The following is an 18,659-nucleotide window of genomic DNA, read 5'->3' as shown; positions in this document are numbered from 1 at the left end:
GAGGTTTCTATGGAGACCCGCCTCCTCCGCTTCCCAGGCCGGCCCCTGCCACGCTTTAGCTTTCACGAGCCGAGGGGGCGGAAACTCAAAAGGCTCTGCCCCCTAGTGGCGGAGTGGTGCTGCAGCCGTCCGGGGGGGCGTGGGTGCTCAAGCAAATAGGACTGTGACTTTAAGGAGGCGGGGATTCGGTTGCTGTGGCGGAGGCTGATTGGCTGGGAGGAGTCCCCGGAAGTGATGCTGAAAAAACCCACGTGTGCGCTTCCAATTCCTATGGCGGCGCTTCTGAAGAGGCTGCTGTGGCCTGGGTCACCGCCGGTGGCCTTAGGCCGCCCGGTGGGACGGCGCGAGGCCTGCCTGAGTACTGATTCCGGGGCTGCGGTGCGAGTGCGGTTCGCTCCCAGTCCCACAGGTAAACTGGCGGACGTGACGCTACTTGCCGCAGCGCCCCCCCGCCCAATGTTCCCGAACAAATCTCGTCGGCTAGAGTGGACTGGCGGGCAACGTGACCCCAGTTATACAGAGACGAAAACTGAGGCCCCTTAGCGGAACTCATTCGCATTCCCTGAATTTTTTTTTTGTATGTTGTTCTGTACCATTTTTTCCGGTCTCTTTTTTCCATTTATCTAGTAAATGAGGGTTGAGCACGAACTGTGTGCCAAGCACCGTTCTACGCACTAGAATACAGTGGTTTTCGAGAAAGTTAGGACTTCTTCTCTCTAGAGGCCTGCACTGTAGTGGCCCCGACAAACACGTACAAAAATAAATGTATTTGTGGAGAGTCATGTATGCTATGCGGGAAACGAAGCAGGGTAGAGGGTAGGAAGAATGCACAGGAAGGCCTTGCTGGGGAGGTGACAGTAGAGCTGAGAGCCTAATAACAAGAAGGAGTTGGCTATGTGAAACCTTTAGGAGAAATCTTCTGGGTAGAGGAAATTGTCGGTACAAAGGCCTTGTGATGTATGTGTGGCATTTAGCAAGCCAGACTGTAAGGCCGAGGCAGGGCCTCCCTACCAGTTCCCAAAACTATTTTCTCCTCGAGGCTGCCTTTTGCTCTCTCTTCACAATGCATGCCTCAATCCGAACCCAAACCCAAACCAAACCCATTGCCTTGGAGTCGATTCTGATTCGTAGCGACCCTACAGGATAGGGTAGAACTGTGCCATAGGGTTTCCAAGGAGCACCTAGTTGATTTGAACTGCCAGCCTTCTGGTTAGTAACCATAGCTGTTAACCGCCGCACCACCAGGGCTCCGTTCTGAATCCAGAGCCCCAGTATAAGGTTACTTTCCGGTCAGATCGGCGCCGCACAGGGAGTTAGGCTGTTTCTTGGCAGGCAGTATAGTGTAGAGCAGTGCTTCTCAAACCAACCATGTTGAGGGACTGGCTTATAATTTCTAATCGATTGTGGATTCATAATTTTGTAAAATCAATGTAAACGAATTACTAGAAAATTTTAAAAACGTAGAAGCCTTTTTTTTTCGAATTAGGTTCAACAGATAAAATTTCTATGTCCCATTGCTGTGAACGTTTATAAACACTCAGTTTCTCTGCTTGTTCACAACTGGCAATAGTTTGCAGACCAGCAGTGCTTTGTGTACCACGCTTTGAGTAGCACTTGTATAGGGATTAGGTGCCAAGGCCTGAGGTCATCTGGGTTCAAATTTCTGGCTTTGCCAATTCCTAGTTTTGTAGTCTGGACAAATTACTTAGCCTCTCTGAGTCTCAGTTTTACCATCTGTCAAACAGGGCTAATAATAGTACCTGCCTCCTGGGGTCGAGCTAATGCAGTTTAGCCCCTTAGTAGAGTCTGACACACATAGAAACCACTTAATAAACAGTAGATGCATTATGACGATTATCATTCTCATCTCCTTGCTGATTTGCAGGAAAGGCCCCTGAGGGAAAGGCTGCTGACTGCAGACAGATAAAAGAATTATCAAGCAACATAGACAAATATAATAGCTAAAATTAATCGAGGATATACTTCGATAAGCATTTAGGCCTTACAACAACCTCCTGAAGAAGGTTTCTGGTTTTTGTTTATAATCTCTCTTTAACAGATGAGGAAATGGAGGGTCATAAAAGTTAAGTAGCATGCACCAGGGGTTTTGTTGGTTGCTGTCAAGTCGGCTCCTACTCTTGGTGACTGTGTAATTTAACAAAACATCGTGATTGTTGGTATGTTTGAGTCCGTTGTGGCAGTAGTTGTGTCCTGAGGATTTCCCTCATTTTCATTGGCCCTCCCCTAAAAGTGATGCCCTTTTACAAGTTGTGATACATAGGGTTTTCATTGGCTAATTTTTGGAATTAGATTGCCAGGCCTTTCTTCCTAGTCTGCTTAGTCTGGAAGCTCTGCTGAAACCAGTCCACCATATGTGACCTTGCTGGTATTTGAAATACCAGTGGCATAACTTCCAGCATCACAGCAACATTCAAGCCGCCACAGTATGACAAACTGCCAGATGGGTGGTGGGCCCAAGGGATAGCAAGTAGTAAATAGTGGTTGCAAAGTTTGTGTTTTGGGCTATTTGATGTAAGAGGTCTTGCTTTCAACCACTGGGCCTTATGTCTCCTATCTTGGGGACTCCTGAGGCCCAGCACCACTGAACGCACCCGTTTTGTAGTGTCCTTGAAATAACTAGTGCCAAGGTCATGCACATAGTCTATGAGCCCAGAGGAGCTTCTCTTCCTCCATGCCGCCTCCTATGCCTGGAAGTGCAGATGAGCTCACTGTGGAGCGTTACAGCCATGGACTAGGCCAGAGAAGGTGGGATGAGGGAAATGAGAGGCCTGGAGAATTGCTATTGTTAGTCTTCTCTACAGGAATGATGAAAAAGTAAAATCGTAGAGTTTAAACTTGAGTGAAAAAAATACAGTAGAATCAAATATTACTTTATGGTTTGGGTTTAAAAGCCAGCAGTTATTTAATGAAATTCAAATAAGCAAAATTACCTTGAAAAAGCCGCCTGTTTGCCTCGTAAATGCAGACACATGGGTTTGTATATGAAAGTTTATACAGAAACGTGGAACAGAACTCAATTCTTAAAAAGTCCACACTTACTGGACCGGTTGAAACCAAAGGACTCCCCAAGACTATTGCCCTGAGATACTCCATAAACTTTGAACCAAAACTACCCCCTGAGGTCACCTTTTAACTAAATAATGTATTGGCTCATAAAATAAAGACTGTTAACAGTACGTACTGCACACCTTTAGAAAAATCATCTGTATGAGACCAAATGGTCAACAATTAAGGCAAAGATGAAAGGGTAAGGGGACAGGGAAGCCAGATTACTGGGAGTGAAACAGCCAGAATGGAGTTAATGAGGAATATTGACATATTGTGAAAAATGTAACCAACATCACTGAACGATTTGTGTAGTAGTTAAATGGGAACCTGATTTGCTGTGTGAACTTTCATGGAAGACACAATAAGATATTATTAAAAGTGTGTACAATAATATGCAACAGCGCATGTACATAAACGTATAACATGATCATGGACAGTGCATAGAAGAGTATATATATAAAATGAATTTTACAGTATTTTTATTTTGCAATTAATGAGCACATCACTGAGTTCACGTTAAATGCACATGTGATGTGGCTTCTGTGAACACTCCTCTGCTTCTCTTCCTTCCAGTGGAACTTTGCCTCGAACTCACTGCTTTCAATGCCCTTTTCATGTCAGAGTAGAGTGACTGGTGCAGTTTTGGAGAGTTGGAGCCTTTTTACAAAATGACATGCTTCAAAACCTCGGTGGTCTTTCACTTCCAGGCTTAGGGACTAAAATGAGTCAAACATCTTGGTTCTCTTCTATGGTAATCTGGGTGCTGGCCAGAGAGATGGGACAGGTACAGCCATTTCTTGGGCTTTGAATTTGTTGGAGTCTTCTATTGTAAGCAGAGTCTGCTTGCCCTTGGCTGAGGCCCGCCGGCTCATTTGCCTTGTCTTTTGTGTTCTTCCACCAGGCTTCTTGCATCTGGGTGGCCTCCGCACTGCCTTGTACAACTACATCTTTGCCAAGAAATACCGAGGAAGCTTCATCCTGAGGCTAGAGGACACGGATCGAACGCGCCTTGTGCCTGGGGCAGCGGAGAATATTGAGGATATGCTGGAGTGGGCAGGTGAGGCTGCTGGGGCTATCTTTCTTCAAGGAAGTAATGGGGAGTAAGGGAAGGGGTCTTTGGGTCTTCTCCTGGGGCTCAGGTTGGAAAATGAGAGCCTCCTGGAGAAATGGGTACACACATACGCCCGCTTTTTCGGATGCCACCAAAAAGATGCTAAGCTCCCTGAAGAAAAGCTCCAAAGCTGTCCTTAAACAGTGTTACCAGTCCAGTCTCTGCAGGGCCTGGCAGGGCAGAGGCCAGGGGTGAGATGAAACTGGCGGGGCAAGGCCTGTGGAGAGCAGGAGAAAGTGTGCCTTCCCCAGAGGAGGCAGCACCTCTGAACTCTAGCCCCTTGTTCCCACTGGGAAGTGCTGGCCCTGCTTGTCAGATCTTCTGATTTTCCCAGAGGAGGCTGAAGTCCAGGGTTTTTTATGACTACTTCCCTTTGTTAAATCTGGGCTAAGCAGCGCATATGATGCAAACAAAGCCTGTGTACAGCTTCTGAAGTGAGTCTTCTTGCAGAGAGTTTGACGGTGAGGACAGCTAAGCTCACGGAGGAGCATCTTTGTGTTTCCTGGGTTACCAGCTGCCCACCTGTAGGGACAGTTATGACAAGGGAAGGTTATGATTCCTAAGGAAAAATCCAAGGCCGTTCTGAGATGTCTGTTCTAATCTCAGGTAGATTATTCACTAGACTCTGGGTTCCTAAAGGGTGGAAACTGATTTCATTTCTCTCTTCTGTAACTGAGAAGTAACAACAGATACTCAGTTGAGGTTAATTAAATAAAGGAATTCATTCAACAAGATCACTTACTGTGATTCAGGTACTATTCTAAGTGCTGGAGATAAAGCATTGAACAAAGATCATGTCCTCAGTAACTTAATACATCAATTAAATTGATTGGTTAAATTAAAAATGAATTCTAAATGTGATGCTAAGTAGTAGTAAGTGCTATGGAGAAAAGGGTGACTGGGTTAGGGAACTGTGTGTGGGATCCTTCTCCGAGGAGGTGACCCTGAAGCAGAGATTTGCATTGAGTAAGGGACCAAGGTTTAAAGCAGAGGGAAGAGCAGATGCAAAGGGCCTAGGGAAGGAAAGTGCTGAGCGTATTTGGGGAGCAGCAAGGAGGCCAGTGGGTCCCAAGCACAATGAGCAAAGCCAGAGTGACAGGAGATGTGAGGACAGAGGGGCTGCCAGGAGCTGAATCCCTAGTGCTTTGCAGACCCAGGATTTCATGGAGCGCCTCCTACATGGCAGGTACTGTGCTAGGCATGGGGGGGGTACAGCGATGACAAGACTGGCAGGTCCTTCCCTAGTGGAACTTCCTGTCCAGCAGGACTGTGTGAATGAGGCCTGCCGCCCCTCAGCAGAGCTGCTCCTCCCCAGCACCTTGGCGAGGCATAGGGCAGATATCCAAGCTCCCGAAGGTGGCCGACCTCTGCTGCTCCTTGCTTGGGGAGTCGCTCTTTTGTTTTTCTTTTTCTTTTTTTTAGAGCTATAATTCCCCTAACATAAAATTCACCACTTTAAGGCATACAATTCAGTGGTTTTTAGTACATTTACTGTGTTTATGGAACCATCACCACTATCAAATTCCAGAACATTTCCATCACCCCAAAAAGAAACCTCATTTCCTACCCACCCCGCTACTCCTCCCACGCCTCTCACCCCCACCCCCCACCCCCATCCCCCTGGCAACCATGAATCTACTTTCTATATCTATGCATTTTCGTATTCTGGACGTTTTATCTTCAATAGAGTCACGTAATATGTGGGCTTTTGTGTCTGGTTCTCTGACTTAGCATAATGTTTTAAGGTTCGTCTGTGTTGTAGCACGCATGAGGCTTCGTTTTCTTTTATTGCTGAACACTGTCCCATTTTATTGACCGCATCTCGTTGATCCTTCCTCAGTTGATGTGCATTTGGTTGTTTGCACCTGTCGGCTGCTGTGACTAATGCTGTGGACATTTCTGTACAAATTTTTGTGTGAACATATGTTTTCGATTCTTCTAGGGAAGTCACTTCTAATCCCTGTAACGCTCCAAGAAATGTTGAACACATTGAAGAGACTTGTTTCAGGTTAGATCAGGAAGGGATCTCCATACTTACCTTACCCAACCCTCTTTTCTGATAAATGAAGAGACCGAGGCGCAGTGGGGTAGGGAGCAAATAAGAGCGCTTAACACATGATCTTCTTTTACGAATAAGAACTGAGGCTTTGAAAGATCAGGTCATTTGTGCAAGGCTCATCTGCCTTAGATTTTGGGTTAGCATCAGATACAACAGAGTTAAGCACATCATTATTTTCCTAATTCATTTGAGAGCTATTTCAGGGCAGAAACTCCATCTTCCAGTTCTTCTGGGTTCCCTATTCCCTCTATCGGAAACATTTACAGTTAATTCCATCCTGTGTGGCCTGAGGAAATTGCAGGTTGGGTTTGGTATACAGGTAGTTCTCAACTTATGACAGAGTCAATATGGACCGCTCTTAGGACCATCTTTTTTTTTTTTTTTTTAAAGATTTGTGTACTTTTTTATGTGTATATGTATTAAAATTTATCTGTAAGTTTATATGTAATGTTTCCAACCCCCAAAGACAAATAGAGATTGGATTTATAAAGATACTGATAATAAAAGGCAATAATAACGAAAACTAAAAAAAAAAGATATTTGACTTAAGTCAGAATTGACTTAGGATAGAGTTGTCGGAATGGAACTGCATTGTTAAGTCGGGGTCTATCTGTATAATAAGTCATTTTTAATCTAACAGTATTTATTGAACGGTGATAGGTGTTAGCCAGTGGGCCAAGCACTTTGTAAATGCTAATGCATTGAGTCTTCAGAAGCACTCTACACGGTAGGCTGTGAGCTCCACTTTCCGGAGAAGGAGAGTGAGGCTTAGAAAGGCTAAGTAACACAAAGCGGCAGTGGAACCAGTAGTTAAGAACGTGGACTCTGGGCCAGCTAGTCAGAGTTTGAATCTGGCGATACCGCTTAACCTTGACCAAGTGATGCAACGAAGCACCTCTGTGCCTCAATTTCCTGTTACAGAACAGGGATAATAACAGTACTACCTAGTAGGGTGGTTTGGAGGCTTACCCCAAATCACAAAACATGAAAGCAGCCTGGCAGGGCCTGGCCCTTACATGCCTTCAGCACTTCAGGATCTCTTGTCACAGCTAGTAAGTGGCAGAGTCAGGAGTCCAGCCAGGGTCTGGCGGGCTGTTCTCTTTCTCCCGAGTCACCTGTTCCCAGGCCATGGCTGGTTTCTCCCTCACCAGGAAAAGTTTAGATGGAGAGGATGTGTGGTTGAGAGCATGGACAGTGGAGCCAAACCGCCTCAGTTTGAATCCTTACTCCACCAAGCCTCGTGACTTTAAGCAAGTTGCTTAACCTCTCTTTTCGTCTGTAAAATGGAAATGTAATAGTACATCAACCTCAGGGATTGTTGTAAAGATTAAAAGATTTTATATATGTGTAAAACATGCAGAGCGATGCTGGGCTGTGAGTGCTTTGTGCGTCTTAACTATTATTACCTGATGATTAATCTCTCGGCCTCTGTTTCAGGCATTCCTCCTGATGAGAGCCCCCGCCAGGGAGGCCCTGCTGGGCCCTACCAGCAATCTCAGCGACTTGAGCTGTATGCCCAGGCCACGGAAGTACTGCTGAAGACTGGAGCTGCTTATCCCTGTTTCTGCTCCCCACAGCGGCTGGAGCTCCTGAAGAAGGAGGCCTTGAGGAACCACCAGACACCCCGGTAAGAGCCCAGCCTGTCATGGATGTCTCTCCAAAGTTGGGTGTGTTAGCTAGCTGTTGATGCATAAAAAAATTACCTGAAAACTGAGTGACTTAAACCACATTTATTATCTCACATGGAACCCATGCAGCCGTTTATTGATTGAACACTTAGCTCTGTGTCAGAGACTGAGCTTACAGGCTTTATATCTATACAACAGGATGCTTTTAGGTGCAAGTAACAGGATACCCTGTTAAAGCGACAAACCAGAGCGTCTCATCCTTTAATGTGCAGACGAACCACCTGGGGATCCAGTTAATGCAGATTCTGGCTCATTGGGTCTGGGGTGGGGCCTGAGATTCTGCATTTATGACAAGTGCCTAGGTGAGGCTGATGCTGGGGTTCACAGACCACACTTCGGGTAACCAGGCCATAAAAAACACAGACATTAATATTCTCACACTATGAAAGTATGAAGGTACAGCAGTCCAGGATAAAACCACCAGCTTAGAGACATTAGGGCTCAATTGTGGCCTCTCTCTGACTCCGTTAGCTTCCCCCTCTTGGTTGCAAGTGGCCGTAGCAACTCCAAGCATTCCATCCTCACAAGAAGAAAGAAGGTGGGGGAAAATGTGTCCTTACTCTCACTCTCTCTCTTTCTCTTGTTTTCAGAGAAAAAGAGAAAATCTTTCCTAGACCCGCCCCCAAGCCAACTTTTCTTTGAGTCACGTTGACTAGAATGGGGTTACCTGCTATCTAGTTATCTAGTGCTTCTGTAACAGAAATACCACAAGTGGGTGGCTTTAACAGACATTTATTTTCTCACAGTTTAGGAGGCTAGAAGTCCAAATTCAGGGTGGCGGTTCTAGGGAAAGGCTTTCTCTCTGTTGGCTCTGGAGGAGGGTCCTCGTCTCTTCAGCTTCTGTTCCTTCGCTCCTTGGTGATCTTCATGTGGTGTGGCATCTGTCTTCCCCCATCTCTGCTTGCCTCTCTATGCCTGATTTTCTCTTTTTATATCTCAAAAGAGATTGATTCAAGACACACCTTTACACTAATCCTGCCTCGTTAACAGAAACTCCATTCCCAAATGGGATTATAACCACAGGTATAAACAGAAAAAAAACCTGTTGCTGTTGAGTTGATTCGGTCTCCTAGCTACCATATAGGGCAGGGTAGAACTGCCCCATAGGATTTCTAAGGAGTAGCTGACGGGTTTGAACTGCTGGCCTTTTGGTTAGCAGCTGAGCTCTTAACCACTGGGCCATGAGGGCTCCAAGGTATAGGGGTTAGGATTTACAGCACATATTTTGCGGGGACACAGTTTTATCCATAATGCCTGCCCACTGGACTGGCCACTAGTTTAGGGGAATAACATTGCACAATTGGCAGCACCAATCACAGTTCAACCCTGGAACTATGCATTTTGACATGTCCTCGTTAGCCAGGAAGAAAGGGGAATGGATGGAATGTAGGCAAACATTCTCGTGTGCCAGCTATGTTATATCACTTAGCGTTCCCTCACAGCAGTCTTATCCGTATCCCCATTTATGAGTGAAGAAGCAGCTCAGAAAAGTAAATGACTTGCCCAAGGTCATATAGTTTTCAGAGACAAAGCCAGGACTCATGCCCATCATCTCTACTCCTAGCCACAATGCTGCTCTGCTTTTCAACAGGTATGACAATAGATGCCGGAACCTGACCCAGAAGCAGGTGACCCAGAAGTTGGCTGAAGCTCCCAAGCCTGCTATCCGCTTCCATCTGGAGGAAGAGGCACCAGCCTTCCAGGACCTGGTGTATGGCTGGAATCAGCACGAAGTGGCCAGTGTGGAGGGAGATCCAGTCATCCTGAAGAGTGACGGCTTCCCCACATACCACCTGGCCTGTGTGGTGGACGACCACCACATGGGCATCAGCCACGTGCTGCGGGGCTCTGAGTGGCTCGTCTCCACCTCCAAGCACCTGCTCCTCTACCAGGCCCTGGGCTGGCAGCCACCTCACTTTGCCCACCTGCCCCTGCTCCTCAACAGGGATGGCAGCAAGCTGTCCAAGCGGCAGGGGGACATTTTCGTGGAGCATTTTTCCACTGCCGGCTTCCTGCCAGATGCCTTGCTCGACATCATCACCAATTGTGGCTCTGGGTTTGCAGGTATCTACCCACCTGAGAGGGCACAGTCGCAAGAGAGCATAGCAGTGAAGAGCATGGGCTTTGGTTCAGGCAGACCTGGACTTCAGTCCCAGCTTTGCCACCTACCAGCTGAATGGTTTGGGGCAAGTTCATCCTTTCTTTCAGCAAATGTTTATTGAGCCACAGACTGTTAAGGGCTGGTGCTCCAACATTGATAGACACCATCCTTGCCCTATGGTCTCTGAGCCTCACTTGCCTCATCTATAAAATGGGGTTAAGTATCTGCCTCATAGTTAAGTTAGGATTCACTGAGCTCATGAGTATAAAACACCCAGCACAGTGCCTGCCACACAATAAGCACAAAAAAAAATGACAGATGCTATGATTATGACAATTATTACTGCAGTTATAAGTACGTACGGCAACAGTATTACTAGTAGGGAAGGACTCTAGTTTATTCCAAGCTGAGCCCTTGCCCTTGACCCAAGACTTAGAGCCCAAACCTTGAAGAGATACCGAATAGGATGACTTCTTTGCGGAGGGGATTTCTGAAAATGTGGGAGTAGTAGTCTGCTTACCATTTATTCTGCTCTTATTTAATCCTCAGAACATCCTGGAGAGGCAGCTATTTCTTGTCCCCACTGTTTGTAAGAGGATTGTGAGGCTCAGAGAGATCGAGTAACTTTCCAAAGTCACACAGCTAGTAAGGGACAGCTCACTTTGGGCCTGTGCTTGACCACTATGCTACTGATAACACAGGACAAAAGTTGCTCCTCGTGAGAAGTGGCTCCTAGCACAGTGGTTCTCAACTCTGGCTCCACTTTGGGATCACCCAAAGAGCTTGTAAAAAACGCTGACGCTGAGACCCCATCCAAAACCAAGAGAATGAGAATCTCTGGGGTACAACCAGGCAGTGGGGTGAGCTGTTCTACAGATAATGTCTTTGAGGGTAATGAGGGTTGGTTTAGCTTGATTGTCTTCAAACTTGTTTTTCCTTAGTAGCAAAATCCTTTCTGATAAAAGAAAGCTTATTCAGTCCCTTGAGATATAAAGTGGCTAGAAGTTGAATCCCTCTGGTTTAGGTGAATTGGGGAGGCCAGAGCTTGCTCACCTGCCACCCTTGCATTGGAAACCCCCTGGTTTGACTTCCATGGTATCTAGAGGGGGCAGAGAGGGAAGGGAGGTAGGCAAGCAGCTGGGCCTGCCTCGCTTGCAGAGAACCAGATGGGCAGGACCTTGCCAGAGCTGATAATGCAGTTTGACCTGACCCGGATCACCTGCCACTCAGCCCTCTTGGACCTGGAGAAGCTTCCAGAATTCAACAGGTGAGTAGGGAATGTGGAGACCCCCCCACGTGGAAAACGCTTTCTTGCTGATGATGGGACAGCACACACGGCATAGTGTGATGGTGAAGAGTAGGGACTCTGGAGCCACACACATCCAATTTTGACCTTGGGCTCTGCTGCCTAATAGCTCTGTGACCTTGAGTAAGTCACCTAACCTCTTCAAGCCTCCATTTTCTCTTCTCTAACATGAGGCTAGTAACAGTACTCAGCTCTTGTGATAGTTGTATTAAATGTTGTACAGAAGTACCCATAGAAAGTCCTGGCACATAGAAAATGCTCAGAAAAGGGCAAGTATTGTTTTTATCATTACTATTATGTTCCTAACGATAAAAACAATACCTGCCCTTTACTGAGCACTTTTTTTTTTTTTTAATTACTGTTATGTTCCTGGAGGCCTGGTGGTGCAATGGTTAAGAGCTCAGCTGCTAACCAGAAAAAAGGGTCAGCAGTTCAAATCCATCAGCCGCTGCATGGAAACCCTATGGGGCAGTTCTATTCTGTCCTGTAGGGTGACTATGAGTTGGAATCGATTTGACGGCAACGGCTTTGGTTTGTTGTTTCTTTTTTTTTTTTTTTTTTTGGTATTATGTTCCTGGCCACCTCTTGAATGGATACTGCTAATAGCCAAAGCCTGGAGAGGGGCATCTTCATTTTAGAATCACCCGCACTCACCCTGCCAACAAGGCAAATGAGCACTGTTTTGTGACATCTGTTTGATATTTCACATACGTGATATTTCAGCCTCTAAGTAGAGTTATAATTTAGACAGTTGTTGAAATATCTCAGTTAAAAAGCATTTGCAGTGAAGCCACCAGCCAAGGTTGTACCTATGGGGCCAGGAGGTCACTGATGCTTTTCTCCTGAGTGCTGCTTTTGGGACAGGCTCTCCTGCTGCTTTACTTGCACGCACCCAGAGAGTTCACATTGACTTCAGGTGTTTTAAGGGTATTGCCTTCTTTACTTCTCCCTTCAGACCTATAAAGTTGGTCTTGTTATTTTGCACTATTTTACATATGAGAAAACCAAGACATAGAAGTCAAATAACTCACCCAAGCTCACAGAGCTAGTGAATGGTGGGCGTCTCTCGAATGGGACATCCTGGCATCTCGTACTTCTGCCTTTCTTATTGTAAAGAAAGCAGCGTCTCGGGAAGTGGAGATAGGACGGGGGAACGCTTAGTGCAAACCAGGGAGGGGATGGAGCATGGTGATTGATGCCCACAGGTTTAGTACTGCCAAACCTGATTCCCTGTAGACATTCCTATAATCAGGCTGCTGCTGTGATTATCTCAGTAATGATACTAAAGATAGTTATAGTAGTTGTCATAGCAATAGTAGCAGTAGTTGAAAATACACACAGCAGCACACCCACCAATTCAGCAGTTTCTACATGTACCATTCGGTGACGTTGATTACTTCCTTCCAGTTGTGCAACCATTCTCACCCTCCTTTTCTGAGTTGTTTTTCCCCATTAACATAAACTCACTGCCTGCTAAGGTTTCTAGCTAACCTTTCAAGTTACTCTTGGCAATTTGATCCCATATAAATAGATCTTAAAAGAGTACCATGCTCAAAGTAGACACTCTTTACTAATTAAGTTAAAGTATTATTTGGTTTAAAGAAGACATCAGGGGATATATTTTTTAAAATAATAATGTATTTTTGTTGAACATTTACACATCAGTTTAAGTTCCCATTCAGCAATTTCTGCATAAGTTGTTCGGTGACATTGGTTACGTTCTTCACAATGTGTGAACGTTCTCATTATTTCCGTTTTGGTTGTTTCATTTCCATTAATCTAGCTTCCCTGCCTCTTTACATTCTCATCATTTTTGTTTTAAAGTTAGTTGTTGAGCATTTGGTCCCACATAGGTGATTTTTAAAAGAGGCACAGTACTTACGAGTGATTTTCATTATTTTTTGATTCAGGGCATATTTTTAGTTTAAGATTTAAAGATTATCTCAAAGTAATAGTTTCAGGGGTTCATCCAGCCTCAACGGATCCAGGAAGTCTGGATTCCATGAGAATTTGAAATTCTGTTACGCTTTCCCCGTTTTGATCAGGATTCTTCTATAGAATCTTTGATCAAAATCTTCAGTAATGGTAGCTGGTTCTTCTAACCTCAAGGCAAAGAGAAATCCCTTTTTAAAAATATTTTTATATGTCATTCTCCTTGTTTAAAATGTCAGCTACTGTTTTAAATTACTGAAAACAAAACACGTCTGCAGGTTGCTTGGGACTCTCAGGCTACCCATTTGTGATCTTGCTTAGATCCGTTTCCTTCTCTTAAGTGTAAAGAAAATTCTGCTTTTAGCCTTTGGCAGGGAGGGCTCACGTGCTGTGTCATTCTTCAGACGTCACCCACTCCCCTGGGGAGAGGTCTTGGATGGGCTGGGAGTGTCAGCTCAGGGTGGTCCCTTGACCTTGCCCGCAGGCTGCACCTCCGGCGGCTGATGAGCAGTGAGGCCCAGAGGCACCAGTTGGTGGGGAAGCTGCGGGCTCTCGTGGAGGAGGTGTTTGGGAGCCAGCTGCAAGACAGGGCTGTCCTCGACCCGGCATACATGGAGAGGATCATCCTGCTGAGACAGGTGTGGGGTTGGGGGGGTCTGGGAGGCCAAGAGAGTGAGTGGACACTCCCACTACTCCCCTTCAGTGTGTTCACAGCCCTGTCCCCAGTGCCTTTGGTGACTGCCTCCTCCCCTAGGGTCACATCTGCCGCCTACAGGATTTGGTCTCCCCGGCGTACTCCTACCTGTGGACTCGCCCTGCGGTGAGCCGAGCACAACTGGGTGCCATCTCGGAGAAGGTGGATGAGATTGCCAAACGGGTGCTTGGGTGAGTGCTGCAGGCTGGGCCCCAGGCTGTGTACCCACTCCTTTTTTGCCTCCCGTGCCCTCTTACTCCAGGGCTTAGCTGTCGACCACCAGCATAGCTCCCTGGCTGGTGATGTTCTCAGTGAAATGATTTCTCACCGGCTGACTTTGGGGGAGGGGTTTACCAAGGGGAGCCCAGGCTCTCCCTGGACAGTAGTTTCATGGTTCTGGAGTTGGATAAACCTGGGTTCCATCCGAGCTCTGCCACTTACTCACTGGGTGGTTTCACCTCGGCCAGGTGGCTTCACTTAGAGCTTCCATTTCCTCATCCATAAGATGGAGATAGTATTTCTTACTGTAACAGAAGCAGTTGGAACTCATTTGGTTAGGTTACAAATGACAAAAAACACAGCCGAAGTTGGCTTCAGCAAAGAGTGGAGTGGATGGTATATATAATTGCAAAGGCTAGATGAAGGGATAGATTGAGGCATAGCTTAATGCAGGGCCAAAAACATGTTACCAAGGCCTAGTTTCTCTCTCATCGCAAAGAGACTAAGTAACATGTCCAAAATAATACAGCTAGCAAATTGAAGGAACAGGGTTTCAAACTCTGACAAGCTGGTTTTAACCAAGCTAGGTCTAACCACTATTCTCTACTGCTTCTGCCTATGTGTATAGTGCTTGGGCAGTGCCTGACACTTAGAAACCATCACTGTATTATTATATATTTTGAAGGGATAAGAATACATGCATGTGGCAAAAAAATCCAAATGGTACAAGAGGGATTATAGCAAAAAAACAAATCTTCCTTCATAATCCAGCCCCTGTCCCCCAACAAAAAGACAACCAAAGTTAGCTTCCTTTGTAAAATTTCTGCATATTCAAGGATATATATACAAGTATACGTACATACATACACATGTATATGTGTATGTATTTATATATGTGCATAATCCATTAAAATTTTAAAAATCTTTAATTTTGGAATTGATAACGTGAGCTGGTTTCAAACAGCAATTGTAAAAAAGAAGAAGTAAAGTATACAGTGAAAAATCCTCTTTTTATTCCTTGTCCCCCATCTTCCCAGTTCTAGAACCCTCTGTGGGTTGCTGCTATTCTTAATTACATCTAAATAATCCTTCTTGTTTTTCCCCCTTTTTACATAAAAAGTGCAATACAATAACACTCTTCTGTATCTTGTTTTTTTTTCTTTCACTTTATATCTTTAGATCTGTCTAGTACTTACAGTCCTTATTCTCTTCCACAGCTATACCTATTCCATTGTACCACTTTACCATAATTTTTTTAACTCATCCTCTATTAATAGATATTTGGGTTGTTTCCAGATTTTGCTATTATAGACAATACTGTAGTAAATAACCATTAAGCATGTTTGCAAGTATATCTGTGGGATAAATTCCCAAGAGTTATTAGTAGTTGTAATAATCTCTTAATTTAGGACATTCCACAATAGGGGCTATTAGTTCTAATTCACCAGCTCCCAGTGCCTTAATTCCCCATCCCTGCCATGGGATTTGATTTCAGAGACACCTGGGTCTCCCACTCAAGACAGGAAAGCTGACACCCACATGTTCAGAAGCCGCCAGATCTCTAGAAGTCCTTTCTGTGCCAATGCCAAGCCCTGACCAGCTCGAACATGTCTGAGCTGCCATTGTTGGCTGCCTGGAACCGGCCGCTCTTTCACCAGCTCCTGACAGCCTGATCTTCCACAAAGACACTATTTTTTCTCACATCACTGTTTATATTTTTAGTATTTTATCTCTTTAACTTAGTAAATAACAGTAATCATGGGGCCCAATTAATGATGTAGTAAGGACAGTTACTTTTGTCTTAAGTTGAAGCTCAAGTGCTCAAGTACTGGCAGTGAGGAAATATGCACTGAAAGGCTGTTTTTCCAGATCACTTAGGAACCCCATTCCGTGTGCCAGCAACACCCCACATTGACCCAGTCTTTGGAATGGAGTTGTTGGACCCTATCATGAGCAGAGGTGTCAAAATTGGCATCATGGACCAATTACACCAGTGAAAATCTCTGCTGTCCCTTTCCAGTGTCTCTAATTTGCAACCTCTGATAATAACTTACGGAGAGTGGGAAGTTGCTGTGGAAATATACTTACCTCCACCCCACTGTTGTCTCTTGCTCTAGCTCAGAATTAGGACTGGGACAGATATTTTGCAAGTCCAGCTCTAACAGATTGGGGAATTTCTCTTGAAACTCAAACATGATTTTGGGAGAGGATCTCAGCTGGCCTGCCATGAAAGTTGGAATGATTGTTGGCCGTTGGATTTTAGATCCTGAAATGCTTCAATCTGTAGATGAAGAATGATTGTAGCTTTCCCAAGATGACCCAGCAAGTTGGTGGCAGGGCCATTACGGGAACTGGGATCTCCTGATTTCTCTCTTGTCCCCCAAGTCTTACCATCTTCAAGTTGTGCTTCAGATAATTTCCCAGAGGCCTTATTGTTCCATCCAGTGTCTAACTCATTCCTAAGTTTCTTATGAGATTCCCCTGCAATGTCCCTGAGCTTTTGGATGTAGTAAATATTAGCTAATACATTTTTCCTTAATGTTACATTGAAATATAAAATCTAATACCACGTTTTCAGGTGCTGCACTAAGCGCTTCACAAGTTTTAACTCGTCACCTTAGCCTCGAGAGGTGCAACTACTGTTATTATCCCTTCTTTAAAGATGAGAAAACTGAGGTGTAAAGATTACATAACAGAGGTAGCAATTAGTAAGTCCTCTCATTATGGTACCATCTTAGTTCCTCATAGTATGTCCATTTACTTGGATTATCTGTTCACGTGGTCCCTTGATGGTTTTTCTTCCCTAACAGGAAGGTTCTTTTCTTGGATGGTGTGGGGGATGGTAGATATCTTCTCCTTTCCCCCATCCCCTACAGCAGGCTTGAGCATTGGTTATGCTGCTTATGTCATTGCTATACCATAATCTTCCGAACTCACACAAGCCCCTTACAGACTGGCTCTCTTCTAGGCTTTTAGAAAGACCTGGTGTGAGCTTAACTCAGGATGTGCTGAACAGAGAACTGAAGAAGCTGTCAGAAGGTCTGGAAGACACCAAACACAGTAACGTGATGAGACTCCTCCGAGTGGCCCTCAGTGGACAGCCGGTGAGGCGGGCATAGGGGCTGGGCTGTTCCCGGAGCCCCTCGTTTATCCACTCAACTAACATTCACCAGCAGGCCTTAAGCTCAGGGTAGGGGGGAAACAAAGATGAACAAAACGTGACCCCTCCCCTCATTTAGTCATTCAACAGATGGTATGTATTGAGTACCTACTATGTGCAGGCACCATGCTAGGTACAGTGGGTACAGCAATGAGTGAAGCAGACATGGTCCCTGCCTTCAAGGAGTTTGTCGTTTATTGGGGGTAGCAGGCAGATAAAAAGTTTACTTAATATAGGAAAAACAGGCTCCTGGGACCCATCTTCATCTATGAATATTAAAGACCAATAAAGTACAAACCTTGCTCCTTGGAATGCAGGCAGCAGGCGTAGGGTTCGGCTAGGGCATAACTTCTGCAGACTAAGGCTGAATATTAGTTCCCTGGGCATTTTAAGGCAGTGCTTTCTCTTTTTGTTCTCAGCAAGGACCCCCTGTAGCTGAGATGATGGTGTCCTTGGGAACAAAGGAAGTGCGGGAACGAATACAGAAGGTGCTTTCCAGCTAGGGAGAAGGTGTACGGGCAGCGGAAGTGGCCCTTGTGACCTCGATGCTTGGACTGCCCTTGGAGGAGAGGAGAAGGAAGACTAGGGCCCATCCAGAAGCTTGTGGAGCTAAGAGTAGAAACAACATTCCTGAGTGCATTGTGGCTGCACGCAGACCGGTCCCCATCACTTGACCAGGGAAACTCAGTTCCATCTCATCTCCGTGACTCTGGAAGGAAAGTCCTTGTGTCTGGTTTCTGGCTCCACATTAAGTGGCAGAGGTTGGTTCACGCACCAGTCAACATCACAACAGTCGTCCAGGGTGCTTGGCAGCAGCCCAGACTCATGGATTCCTCAGGCTGGTATGGATTTACAGCGGTAAAAGATCATTGACACAAGCAGGACTAACTGGACATCAGACCTCCTTTGGGGCTTGTACGGGGAGAAGTTACTCATCTGCCAAGGTTTTATATACTCTGTGCTTGAACCTTGGGGCAGCCTGCTTCCTCCTTCCCTAAAAGTCATTTCTTCCTCTTTTCCAGTTCTCCAGACCTGGTGCTTGGACTGGAGGCCTTCACCCTGCCTGTTTGCATCTTTTTCTTCATATCTACCTTCTTCCACCCATGACTTGTAAGTCATTGTCTGAGGGCTTATGAAATGAGGTGTTCTTCTTGGGGTCTTAGGTAACTGGGAATAGCTAAAGTAAAAAGAGGATAGTGAGTGGGTAGAAAGACAAGCTGTCTTATTTATCTAGTGCTGCTATAACAGAAGTACCACAACCGGGTAGCTTCAACAAACAGACATTTATTTTTTCACAGGAGGCTAGAAGTCTGAATTCAG

The 18,659-nt window shown here is 45.5% G+C and overlaps 1 protein-coding gene across 1 annotated transcript; it reads left to right on the top strand.

The window, feature by feature from the left end:
• The first annotated feature begins 166 nt into the window (after positions 1-166).
• EARS2 (glutamyl-tRNA synthetase 2, mitochondrial) lies at positions 167-18,659 on the top strand. Its single transcript, XM_004373335.2, has 9 exons — positions 167-409; positions 3,971-4,126; positions 7,677-7,866; positions 9,519-9,991; positions 11,187-11,295; positions 13,751-13,904; positions 14,021-14,151; positions 17,148-17,283; positions 17,759-18,659. Exons 1-9 carry the CDS (start codon positions 235-237, stop codon positions 17,840-17,842), a joined length of 1,608 nt encoding a protein of 535 aa, XP_004373392.2. The 5' UTR covers positions 167-234; the 3' UTR covers positions 17,843-18,659.

The sequence above is a fragment of the Trichechus manatus genome, unplaced genomic scaffold, assembly GCF_000243295.1.
Source record: "Trichechus manatus latirostris isolate Lorelei unplaced genomic scaffold, TriManLat1.0 scaffold00024, whole genome shotgun sequence".
Classification (NCBI taxonomy): domain Eukaryota; kingdom Metazoa; phylum Chordata; class Mammalia; order Sirenia; family Trichechidae; genus Trichechus; species Trichechus manatus.
The sequence above is the reverse complement of the archived record's forward strand: the minus strand, read 5'-3'. Positions and strand labels throughout refer to the sequence as shown.

Coding starts and splice junctions, on each gene's coding strand:
- EARS2 (XM_004373335.2), top strand. CDS start 235: ATGCTGAAAAAACCCACGTGTGCGCTTCCAATTCCTATGGCGGCGCTT. Junction 7,867..9,518: donor AGGAACCACCAGACACCCCG/GTAAGAGCCCAG, acceptor GCTTTTCAACAG/GTATGACAATAGATGCCGGA. Junction 11,296..13,750: donor AAGCTTCCAGAATTCAACAG/GTGAGTAGGGAA, acceptor CCTTGCCCGCAG/GCTGCACCTCCGGCGGCTGA.